The 12441-nt window shown below is 41.0% G+C and overlaps 2 protein-coding genes across 2 annotated transcripts in view; one reads left to right on the top strand and one right to left on the bottom strand.

The window, feature by feature from the left end:
• The window catches only part of iqgap1 (IQ motif containing GTPase activating protein 1), a 56246-nt gene extending 55687 nt beyond the window's left edge, over nt 1–559 (bottom strand). The window contains exon 1 of the mRNA XM_088991904.1: nt 319–559. Coding sequence (XP_088848030.1) covers nt 319–364 — 46 coding nt within the window. The 5' untranslated portion in view covers nt 365–559. The remainder of the gene's footprint in view (nt 1–318) is intronic.
• Nucleotides 560–2871: 2312 nt separating this feature from the next.
• On the top strand, nt 2872–4690 carry cartl (cocaine- and amphetamine-regulated transcript-like). The gene is made up of 3 exons (XM_088993201.1): nt 2872–3077; nt 3912–3986; nt 4452–4690. The coding sequence occupies exons 1-3, from the start codon at nt 2940–2942 to the stop codon at nt 4557–4559; spliced, it is 321 nt and encodes a 106-aa protein (XP_088849327.1). The 5' UTR covers nt 2872–2939; the 3' UTR covers nt 4560–4690.
• The last annotated feature ends 7751 nt before the right edge of the window (nt 4691–12441 follow it).

Raw genomic sequence — 12441 nt, 5'->3', positions numbered from 1 at the left:
TAACGTCTTCTTTCCAACGCCAAGCATAATTAACATGTTGGGTTTCGGTTTAAAATCGGAGGTGAATGTCTTTTTTTCTGGCTAGTCTCTCATCGCATAGATTATAGAGGGTAAAAGGCGGAAGTCTGACTGTGGCTCATACCAGGTTGCCAAAATTTACAAGGAGCTGTGCGTGAGCGCTTCTTATATATCAAAGAGACGTTCTTCGAGTCATCGTTTCTTGAAGCGAAGGAGACTAGAAGTAGGAGCTTCTAACGTGCAGCGTAGGGGGAAAAGGCGCCAGTCTGGCATCACCAAAAAGCAAGAATGACAACTTACAGCCATATCTCGGCCGCGGCCCGTCTGTCTCGTCTGAAGTTGACATCCTCGTCTCTTGACAATTGTCCTTCTGTACTCCGAGGTTTCACTTCAAACTCGATTTGCTCCCACACTCTTGGTAGAAAACTGAGTTAGAGCTCGAGAAAAAACGACAAGGACCTTTCGGCCCTCTTTTTCCCCCAGCGCACACTTAACAGTTGAAACTTTTTTTCTTCAAACCTCACTTGTGTCACTGGGTGTGTTCTTCCTAATCCAAAAGTATGCGTTTCAGGAAACCGAGTTCCGCGACCTCATCCGAGTCAAACCTGACGACGCAGCGACTCCTGCTGTCCATTACAAGTACTGGACACAAAGTCTCAAGTCACACAAGTTATAATAATAATAATAATAATAATAATAATAATAATAATAATAATAATAATAATTGGTGTTTTCATGTTTATTATGTTTGTTAAAGTGCCTTGCATGCTGGGTCCGGGAGGACAGTAATTTCATCTGTGCTGTATGTCATGCATATTGCCATATTTGACAATAAAGCTGACTTTGACTTTAGTAAGAAGTGTGTGCTCCCTTGTTCTTTATTACCTCAGCATGCATTTTGGCATGGTATCGACCAAATTTTGACAGTTTTTGATGATGAAAGGGTCCCTGTACCAGGTCTATATTATAGCACAAATTTGTGTTTTTTTTGTTGTGCAATCTTTCTCATTCAGACGAATCTTGATTATTGACCATAAATTCTCAATCGAGTTAAAGTCCGGTGAATTGCCAGGCCAATCCATCACAATAATGTCCTTCTGTCCTGTGTGTATCCATCTCGTTGAAGAAGAACTGATTTCTAAGCCTAAAAACCCTTCTTTTTGTACCCGACGGAAAGTGGATTAGGACATGGTAAACCATTAATTATCCAATCAGAGGCCTGGCAAACAAGTAATTAGGGAATGTGGTTGGTCAAGTATATTTTTTTAGTTTGTTAAAGTCATTATAAGTGCCTTGCATTCTGGGTCCGTGAGGACAGTAATTTCATCTGTGCTGCATGTCATGCATATTAGCATATTTGACAATAAAGCTGTCTTTGAGTTTGACTTTATATATATATATATATATATATATATATATATATATATATATATATATATATATATATATATATATATATATATAGGACAGTATGTATGAATTTAACACAACTCTTATTTGTTTGTGTTTTTAAGGTTTCTATTCATTGTTTTTAATGTTGTCAATGTATGTTCTTTTTAATCATTTTTAATTTACTTTTGTATTCTCTGCTTTGCTTTGGAATGCCATTAACTCCTGTGTTTTAAATGCTTGCAGGTTTTGTGCCTTTGCTTGTGTGAAGCACTAGCGCTTATTTAGTTGAAAATTATATTTTATGGAGACCTGGGAATGGATTAATCTCATTTTAATGGTTTCCTATGGGAAATTAATTTTTGGGATACACACTTTTCGTCTTACACACTCTGTCTGGGAACCAATTAATTTTCACCATTAGTCAGTGAAACCAAAATTGTCCTCGTCTGCTTCATTTGCAACCAAGTTCTGTCTGTATTCACATCAAGAGGATTGATATACGTATTTTGTAGTTTTTACTTCTGTCTCAGCTAATTTAATATGGAAAGCAATCTAATTTGGTCTGTATCGATGCTGAGAAAGTCTGTTTACTTTGTCTTTTAATTAGACAGGTAGTAGCTAGCTTGATTTAAATTTGCAACAATGGAATGATGAATTAAACATGGCCGCTAAAATTGACTCAGGTTTTCATGACAGAAAACAAGGCTGGTTAGTATAAGGGGGTAATTTGCATAAAAGTGTCAATATACTACCTTACCAGAGGGATGTTGCCTCTCTTCTCTGTGGAAATCTGATTTTGTAACCTGCTGAGTAAAACATCCAATGCATCGACCTGCACAGTAAGATCAAAAGAACAGAACACAAAGGGACTAAGTGGAGGATGGGTCAAAAAAAGGTCTGTAAATTAAAAAAAAGACCACTTGCCATCAGTGCGACGCAATGTGTGGAATACAATTAAGATATAAAATAATTACCTCAAGTGTATTATGCAGAGCTGAAAACATTTTTAAGTTTCTGAATTTCAATTAAAACTTGGCCATCACTCAATAGACGCAAATTACACAGAGTGTGACCATTTGAAGGGATTAAGGGAGTCAATAAATGCAAAAATATTACCTTTACAGTAAATTCGAATTACTGTATTCGTAAGGCAAGGCCCCACTCTATATTGTGTACTGTAAATAACGTTACCGAGCCGAATATTCTAACTTCGTCTTCCACGAACATCCGATGAATATGATGATGACGACAGCATAAGATGCAAAACATTCAGTTTTTCCTCTTAATTGCCCCCCCCCCCCCCCCCCGTCCCCGTCCCAGGCCATTTCAAATGCGATAACCCCCCAGGCACGGACACTTCATTGAGCCTGCCGCAGTGGGCTTTCGGGCGGGGCCACAAAGTCTGTATAAGAAGGCAGAAATCATCCGACGCGGGACATTCACACGTGGACCGGTTCACGTCTTGTGTTCCGCCACTCGCCCCACCTCCCCTCTCGTTCCGACTTTGGCATTCCTTCGTCATCCCAACCATGGCGAGTTCCGCTGTTTTCCGCGGTCTGCTGGTGGTCAGTCTGCTGGTCCTTTTGTGTCGCGGACAGATGTCCCGGGAAGTGTCTGTTGGGGACCTTGAAGGAGACAGAGGCGAACCGGGAACAGACCGAGATTTGGTCAGTGCACCTTTTTCTTTCTTTCTTTCTTTCTTTCTTTCTTTCTTTCTTTCTTTCTTTCTTTCTTTCTTTCTTTCTTTCTTTCTTTCTTTCTTTCTTTCTTTCTTTCTTTCTTTCTTTCTTTCTTTCTTTCTTTCTTTCTTTCTTTCTTTCTTTCTTTCTTTCTTTCTTTCTTTCTTTCTTTCTTTCTTTCTTTCTTTCTTTCTTTCTTTCTTTCTTTCTTTCTTTCTTTCTTTCTTTCTTTCTTTCTTTCTTTCTTTCTTTCTTTCTTTCTTTCTTTCTTTCTTTCTTTCTTTCTTTCTTTCTTTCTTTCTTTCTTTCTTTCTTTCGTTCGTTTGTTTGTTTAAATGTCGGTGCTCCCCGTTTTGAACTGCTTAGCAGCCAATCGCAAGACATAGGAGATGTTCTGTTTATATTTCCTTTCTATACTTTCTATACTACTGTACTTAACACACCTGGACTTAAATTATACTTAAACTGTACTGTGCATACCTTTCTTTTGCTGACAGTAATAGTTTTCGAAATAAAAAAAATACAAATTACTGTAAAGGTAATATTTTTGCATTTATTGACTCCCTTAATCCCTTCAAATGGTCACACTATGTGTAATTTGGGTCTATTGAGTGATGGCCAAGTTTTAATTGAAATTCAGAAACTTAAAATGTTTTCAGCTCTGCATAATACACTTGAGGTAATTATTTTATATCTTAATTGTATTCCACACATTGCGTCGCACTGATGGCAAGTGCTCTTTTTTTTAATTTACAGACCTTTTTTGACCCATCCTCCACTTAAAGTCCCTTTGTGTTCTGTTCTTTTGATCTTACTGTGCAGGTCGATGCATTGGATGTTTTACTCAGCAGGTTACAAAATCAGATTTCCACAGAGAAGAGAGGCAACATCCCTCTGGTAAGGTAGTATATTGACACTTTTATGCAAATTATCCCCTTATACTAATGAGCCTTGTTTGCTGTCATGAAAACCTGAGTCAATTTTAGCGGCCTGACAGTCAACACTCATTTAGGGCCATGTTTAATTCATCATTCTATTGTTGCAAATTTAAATCAAGCCAGCTACTGCCTGTCTAATTAAAAGACAAAGTAAACAGACTTTCTCAGCATGGATACAGAACAACTTAGATTGCAGCTATTAAATTAGCTGAGACAGAAGTAAAAACTACAAAATATATCAATCCTCTTGATGCGACTACAGACAGAACTTGGTTGCAAATCAAGCAGATGAGGACATTTTTTGTTTCATTGACTAATGGTGACATGTAATACAGTTTCCACATTCATATGCTACAAGAATACACAAACTTGTTGATTGTGCATCTCTTTGTCTGTGTTATTATCGTCTATGTTCTACCTTTAGTGTGGAATGGGCGACCGGTGTGCCATGAAGTTCGGGCCGCGAATTGGGAAGCTCTGCGACTGCGGCAGAGGGGCCAACTGCAATTCCTACCTGCTCAAGTGCATCTGAATTACTCTTATTTTGAAAGTCATGTTTGCAGGAAGAATGTGCACATTTTAATGTTAAAATAACAAATCAACCTCCAATGCCACTCGGTTGTAGCATTTAAGGTTCCGATTCAATAAAGAGATTAGTCAACATTTTAGATTGAAGTTTTATTCGCACAGCATGATGGTTTTCTACAGTACAGTGATCCCCACTACGCCGTGGTTCACTTTTTTTTTCTCAGTAAAAAAATATGTAAAGAAAAAAAATGGCAAATGACTCAGGTTTTGTACATGGCTGTAGCTTGATTGGTTGCCAGCGCTGACGTCGACCAGCACCCAATCTGTCGAATCAAGTGGGTTACTGTTTGATCAGTAACCCATTCAAATGCTATACGATACTATTCATATGCTTGCCTTGTTTGTGTGTGTGTGTGTGTGTGTGTGTGTGTGTGTGTGTGTGTGTGTGTGTGTGTGTGTGTGTGTGTGTGTGTGTGTGTGTGTGTGTTTGTATGACTAGTCTTGTGAGGACCACTAACATTTTATACCATACGTAGTGCGGACATTTTTGACAAGTGAGGACCTTTAGGCCGGTCCTCACAAGTTTTTCATTCTAAAGGCTTCTAGATGGTTAATATATGCATCTGTTAAAGTTTCAGAGAGGTCCTCACAAATTCACCCAAAATGATTTTTTTGGTGTGTATTTTCATTTCACTTGGATACACATACTTTTTACTCACTGTGTGTGTGCGTGTGTGTGTGTGTGTGTGTGTGTGCGCGTGCGCGCGTGGTTAATGAGAGTAAAAAGTTCCTACCACAAAAAGTAAAACAATATTTTAACCAAATTCACAACAGCGGTGAGGACTTTGAATGTACCGATTCCGAAACCTCACTCCTGCTGTTATTTCAATTTCAAGTCCACTTTTTATTTCTTTGTTTTGAAAGAAGTTGAAGTGGGAAATGGGGTGACATTTTGTGTTCAAATGTAACACTAGTTCTTCTCTAAACAACGGTGGTCCTCACTCCTTAGCTAGTGGTCCTCACTCCTTAACTGGAGTTATCTGGACCTCACAAAACCATTGAAACATGAGCGTGGGTGTGTGTGTATGTGTGTGTGTGTGTGTGGCTGCGTGCGTGCGTGTGTGTGTGTGTGGGGGGGGGGGTGTCCCCACTTGGTGGATTTTCACCTATCTCGGGGGGTTCTGGTCCTCCCCATTTAACTGCGATAAATTGGGTATTACTTTTTTGGTTGACAGTCAATCGCAGGGAACACATAAGAGACAAATAATACATTTGCACTCACACTCACACCTAGGGAAAATTGAGAGCACTGATGTCAAAGTAAAGGTCCGTGGGCCAAATCTGGCCCACCACATCATTTTATTCAACCCGTGAAAGCAAATCAAGTTTGTGAATTTCTATGAACCTGCTAAAGTCCGAACCAAAATTCCAAATTGTCCCACGTAAACTACAATTACAGTCATTTTTTACTTCAAATTTGAATATCCTGTACTTGTTATTCATTAATTTGTTATGCGCTCTACATGTAATACATCGAGGGGATTAACCATTATTATGGCTGCCCCAAATTCATAACCCCAGAGAGGAAACCGTACCGACAATGTGGCCCGCAGCAAAAAATGAGTTTCACACCCTTGATTTTAGCATGTTGACCTCACAGTTCAATCTTAGCCTGGGCTTCCCTGTTTAGAATTTGCATGTTCTCCCTCGGCCTACGTGGGTTTTCTTTGGCTGCTCTGTTTTCCTCCCACACTCCAAAAAACACACACGACAGGTTGGTTGAACACTACATTGTCTCAATCCGAGGTGCCCTGCAATTGGCTGACAACTGGTTCAGTGTGTTCCCTACCTCCTAGCCGAAGATACCACAGCACACACTTCACGCCTTTTAGTTCGAAGATGGATGAATTTTATCCATATGTTAATTTCAATTTAAACCTGCCTTACTGACCACAAACTGCAAAATGGAGTTGCATGTATTTACAGATGTAAACATAGCAATTCAGACAGCGAGAGTAAACGTATACATTTCACAAATATATAGTTATTATATTTAGTATTTATGTATTTAATATTTATCTGAGAACACATACTTTTAATGTAAACCCTGTCGCTAGCTTAAATTCCCACAGAGGGTAAATTATTCTAATCATGTTATCACCACTACACCACAGTGGATAATTCACGGCTTGGCACCGCATATTCTTAATGATGTGATTCAATATTATTGAATATACTGTAATTTACTTTTGACATACAATATCGCAATGTAAATGCTCTGGCTTCGACCCTCAGTCCAAAACCAACAGAGTTGTGAGAGTGTGAGCATCAATAGTTTTTTTTTTTTTTACTATGAGGAAAGGCACAATAGAAAATGGATGGATGCATGTATAAAATTATGCAACTGGTAAGTTTTTTATTTAAAATGAATATAAGTGCAGACTGTATTAATGCGTACGACTTTTTAAAACAATAAAAATGTATCATGTCAGGAAAACTCTCTGCCGCTCCAAAGTACTTTAAGCAAGAATTTAGGTTTTTTTAAATACCGGTCAACAAATATATCAAATATTTTTTCGGACGATTTCACTGTCACACTCAATGTGCAAAATTATTGTTCTACACACACACTTAATTACCAGCAACCAGAAGGTGGCAACGTTTCATCACATAACTTCACTCTTTCAGATTCATTTAGGTGTCAGATTTGTTAACTTCCATACAAATCTGAATTTGCACGTTAGGATGTGCAACATGACGATTTAGATTATTTTGGAATATTTAACATTTTTCATTGGGTCTGTGACAGTCCTAAAAGTACTATTGATTTTGGCAAACCATTTTTCAGTTGTGTTGGATTACCCAAAGCTTAGATGGTGAACAGATGCCTGAAGAATGGAGACGAAATGTACTCGTGCCCATTTTTAAGAACAAAGGAGATGTGCAGAGTTGTACGAACTAAAGAGGAATAAAGTTGATGAGCCATACAATGAAACACTGGGAAAGAGTAGTTGAAGCTAGACTAAGAGCAGAAGTGAACATTTGTTCAGAAGTAAACATTGCTTCATGCCAAAAAAGAGGATGACAGATGCTGTGTTTGCTTTAAGAATGCTTATAGAGAAGTAGAGAGAAGATCAGAAGGAATGGCATTGTGTCTTTGTAGATCTGGAGAAGGCGTATGACAGGGTGCCCAGAGAAGAGCTGTGGCATTGCATGAGGAAGTCTGGAGTGACGGAAAAGTATGTCAGAGCGGTGCAAGACATGTATCATGACTGTAAGACAGTTGTGAGGTGCGCTGTCGGTGTGACGGAGGAATTCAAGGTGGAGGTGGGACTCCACCAGGGGTCAGCCTTGAGCCCCTTCTTATTTGCTATGATGATGGACAGGCTGACAGACAATGTTAGACAAGAATCTCATTGGACCATGATGTTTGCAGATGACATTGTGATCTGTAGCGAGAACGGGGAGCAGGTGGCGGAGAAACTAGAGATGTGGAGATATGCCCTGGAAAGAAGATCAGTCGCAGCAAGACGGAATATGTGTGTGAAAGAGAGGGATCCAAGTGCAAGAGTGATGCTACAGGGAGAAGAGATAAAGAAGGTGGAGGATTTTAAGTACTTGGGGTCAACTGTCCAGAGCAATGGAGAGTGTGGAAAAGAGGTGAAGAAGCGTGCCCAGGCAGGCTGAAGCGGCTGGAGAAAAATGTCAGGTGTGATGTGTGATAGGAGGGTTTCAGCTAGGATGAAAGGAAAAGTGTATAAAACGGTGGTGAGACCAGCCATGATGTTTGGACTGGAGACAATGCCACTGAAGAAAAGACAGGAAGCAGAGCCGGAGGTAGCAGAGCTGAAGATGTTGAGGTTTTCTTTGGGAGTGACCAGGTTAGATAGGATCAGGAATGAGTACATTAGAGGGACAACTCATATTAGATGCTTTGGAGAGAAAGTCAGAGAGGCCAGACTAAGATGGTTTGGACATGTCCAGAGGAGAGAGAGTGACTATATCGGGAGAAGGATGCTGAGCCTTGAACTGCCGGGCAGGAGACCGAGAGGAAGACCGAAGAGGAGGTTTATGGATGTGATCAAAGAGGACATGAAGGTAGCCGGTGTGAGAGAAGAGGATGCACAAAACCGGGATAGATGGAGGACATTGATTCGCTGTGGCGACCCCTGAGGGAAAAGCCGAAAGGAAAGGAAGAGAAGAGTTGGATTACCCAAAGCGAAACTATGGTAACTAGTTTGGAATTCCATCAACGTTCATCATGGGAACCCATTAAAAAAATGTGACCAATATTCAGAATCGAGAATTCTGATACCCAAAAGTGTGATATTTAATTGGTAAATGTTAGACAATTGTGCATGAGCGACGACCATTCCATCAGCAGCTGTTTACTCCATGTGTCACGTTCTGGTTTGCGACCAACGGGTGGCGCTGTCGCCCCGCCTGCAGCTGCACAAGTGTTGATGGTTTCAATCAGTCGCAGAACTCTCGGCTTGTTTCATCTTGTGATATTTAACTCATGGTTTTGGTTCCTACTTTGTACCTTTCTGTTCTGATGACTTTGATGTTTGAGATTTTGTTCTCGCTGACTTTATTTTAATACAATTTGTCAAATACACCCAGCTGCTCCCTCCTGCCTGCTTTTTTTGGGTCCACCACCATCACCACCTCGCAAATCGTGACAGGATGACCCGACCTACCACCGGATCCAGCAGGTACAACAGACTGGTCTCATTTCCACCCTGTGCCTGGCAGTGCCATGTCCGCGTAGAGTCTACCGCGTACATGGCACTCATGGTTCAGTTGTGTTGGTAGAGCCATGCCGTAGAGCCATGCTTTGTCGCGTGATTGTGTGAATTGTCACATTCACGTCCACGACGAGCCGTGACGCGTCCACGTTAGGCCGAGACCTGTTCCCATTTGGCCGTCCAGGGTGCCACTCGGTTCCTGGCAGTGCACGTCCACATCCAGCCATGATTCGTCATATTTGTTTGAATCGAGTTACATTCACATCCACGACGAGCTGTGCCACGTCCACATCCACATCAGGCCGAGTCCCGTTCCCATCAGGCCGTCCCCTTTCTGTTCCCCGGCAAGGCGAAGGACGCTGTCACCCATTATTTCATGTACCCTCGAGAGGCAAGGGTTGCCGTCTCCTTCTCGTTCCCCGTCGAGTCGAAGGACGCCGTCGCCTTTTATTTCCTGGAGAGGCAAGGTTTGCCATCTCCCGAGGTGGGCCTTTTGGGAGACTGCTGGCACTTCTGGAATCAGTCCTTTGAGAGGGGCGGGGGGTACTGTCACGTTCTGGTTGGTGACCAACAGGCGGCGCTGTCGGCCCCGCCTGCAGCTGCACAGGTGTTGGTCGTTTCAATCAGTGGCAGTTAAAAGGACTCCCGGCACGACCATTCGGTGTTGGGTCATTGTATTTGTTTCATCCTGTCAGACAATGGGTCTGAGGGGGAACCCTAAGTGTCACTGATTAAAACGACCAGCACCTGCGAGGCTGCAGGGAGGGCTGACGTCGCTACCCGTTGGTCGCCAATCCGAACGTGGCAGTCCGCCACTGATCGGAACGACCAGCACCTGTGCAGGTGCAGGCGGGGCCGACCGCGCCACCCGTTGGTCGCCAACCAGATCATGACATTAACAGCATAAATATTAACATATATATATATATATATACATACATATTAAATATTTGGCTACATAGAATGTAGCCAAATATTTAAAAACTATCTTAGCTCCGTTGGTTGGTAACACAGAATATCGCGTAGAGAACACCACAGGGTTTGTAGAGAGGATCAAAGACCTCATATTGGAACCTGAGGAAACATTGGCATCTTGTGACTTCTCTCTTTACATCTGTCCCAACCCCAGCAGCAGTCTCAGTGGTGAGGACGAGACTGCTAGCGGACGTTTCTCTGCATGAAAGAACCAAACTTAAACCGGACCACATCTGCCAATTATTGGAAATCTGCCTTAATACTACGTATTTTCAATTTAGGGAGACATTTTACAAAGAAATTCATGGTTGTGCTATGGGCTCACCAGTTTCACCCATAGTGGCTAATCTGTACATGGAAGAGATGGAGAAACACGCCCTCACATCCTTCCCGGGGACAAAACCTAAACACTGGTTTAGATATGTGGACAATACTTTTGTCATAATTAAGAAACAAGAAATTCAATCCTTCACAGATCACCTCAACTCGGTAGACATCTACATTGAATTTACTCGTGAGGACATTAAAGAGAACCAACTAGCCTTTTGGATTGTAAAGTAATTATAAAAGAGGACCCAGCGCTAAAAACAGAAGTCTTTAGGAAGGCTACGTACACTGACCAATACTTACTTTTCGATTCTAACCACCCTTTACAACACAAACTAGGAGTTATCAGAACCCTCCATCATAGGGCGAAACTAATACCAACAAGCGTTAAAGGTAGAGAAAAGGAGTCAAAACATATCAGGAGAGCACTCACAAACTGTGGGTACCCTCATTGGTCATTTAACAAATGTCAGAAAGAAAGAATAGGGAATTAAACCAAAAATTCTGAAGATACAAAAAGGAGAGGAGTAGCAGTACCTTACATTGCAGGAGTTTCTGATAAACTACAAAGAGTCCTTTGGCAACACAAAATTTCTACTTACCGACAAACCGATAAACACTTTAAGGCAAAAATTAAATGAAAATCAAAGTAATGTAGTTTATTCAATACATTGTAAGAATGAAAATTGTAAAGAGCAGTACATTGGGGAGACTAAACAAATTCTCCAAAAAAGACTTTATCAACATCGCAGGGATAATACTAGTGGGGCTCAATTCGCAGTACATATGCACCTAAAAGCTAGCAACCACTCATTTGACGACATTGAGGTTAAAATCTTAGCGAAAGAACATCGATGGTTTGAAAGGGGACTAAAAGAAGCGATTTTCATAAAACAACTAAATCCTTCATTAAACCGGTTTGGTGGGGTGAGGTTCAATTTGGATCGTTCATACAATAGCCTGCTTAGGCAACATAGGATTAGTAATACTGATAAGGTGATACCAGTCGAAGTGGGGCAATCAGGCCAGTCGTTAGTCAGAACGACAGGAACTATCAGTGGAGCATCTGCAGGAAGTAGTCCTCTGCTCCCCCCAACCTGAGAGCCTGGACCTATCATAGCAGAGTCCGCACCACCATGTCTGGACAGTAGGGATATATATATATAGGGCCTAAACTACCAGTAAGAATTTAGTTTGCTGACGAAGTTTCTTGGATAAGAAGCGAAACGGCCGACACCTTCAAAGAAGTACGGATGACGGCAGAAGAAACCTTTTCGTTGAGGAGAAGAGAGGATTCCGTGTTTCTTTGATCAAATCATTTTCACATTTTATTTTTATAAATGCATACTGTATTTTATTGCACACTGTATGTACCCAAGATAAGGGTCACATTATACACGTCTCATTTTGTTTTTTTGTTTTTTTTTTGAATCCTCTAAATAAAAATGACATACAAAATCTGATTTTTTTATAGCATTCCTTTCATTTCATCAAAGATATGAAATATCCATTTGTATTGTAATTAAGTTAGACTTGAGGCAGCATCCTCCAACAGAGTAGTCACATGATGCGTCATTCTCCACATGTAATCATTTAATTTAATCATGAACGCTCATTATGGATTTGTAAACAACTTAGTCATTTTGATAGGTTAATATAGCTCATACAGACACATACCACGTGTTGCCCTCATTATGAGCTGATGTAAGGCTTGTACATTTTTTTGTGGCTTCCAGACTGCTTTATCCTCATTAGACTCGCGAGCTTGTCCCAGCTGTCTCCAGGCAGTAGACAGGGGACACCTTGAATTTGTTGCCAGCCAATCGCAGGGCACCC

The sequence above is a fragment of the Hippocampus bargibanti genome, linkage group LG03 (genome assembly GCF_051943395.1).
Source record: "Hippocampus bargibanti isolate YZ-2025 linkage group LG03, ASM5194339v1, whole genome shotgun sequence".
Taxonomy (NCBI): Eukaryota; Metazoa; Chordata; class Actinopteri; order Syngnathiformes; family Syngnathidae; genus Hippocampus; species Hippocampus bargibanti.
Note: the sequence above shows the minus strand (reverse complement) of the source record. Positions and strands in the feature narration are given on the sequence as shown.

What these genes read in the sequence shown, in the direction of transcription:
- cartl (XM_088993201.1), top strand. Translation starts at nt 2,940, where the DNA reads ATGGCGAGTTCCGCTGTTTTCCGCGGTCTGCTGGTGGTCAGTCTGCTG. An exon ending in CGGGAACAGACCGAGATTTG is followed by an intron (nt 3,078 to 3,911) that starts GTCAGTGCACCT and finishes CTTACTGTGCAG; the next exon opens with GTCGATGCATTGGATGTTTT. An exon ending in AGAGAGGCAACATCCCTCTG is followed by an intron (nt 3,987 to 4,451) that starts GTAAGGTAGTAT and finishes TTCTACCTTTAG; the next exon opens with TGTGGAATGGGCGACCGGTG.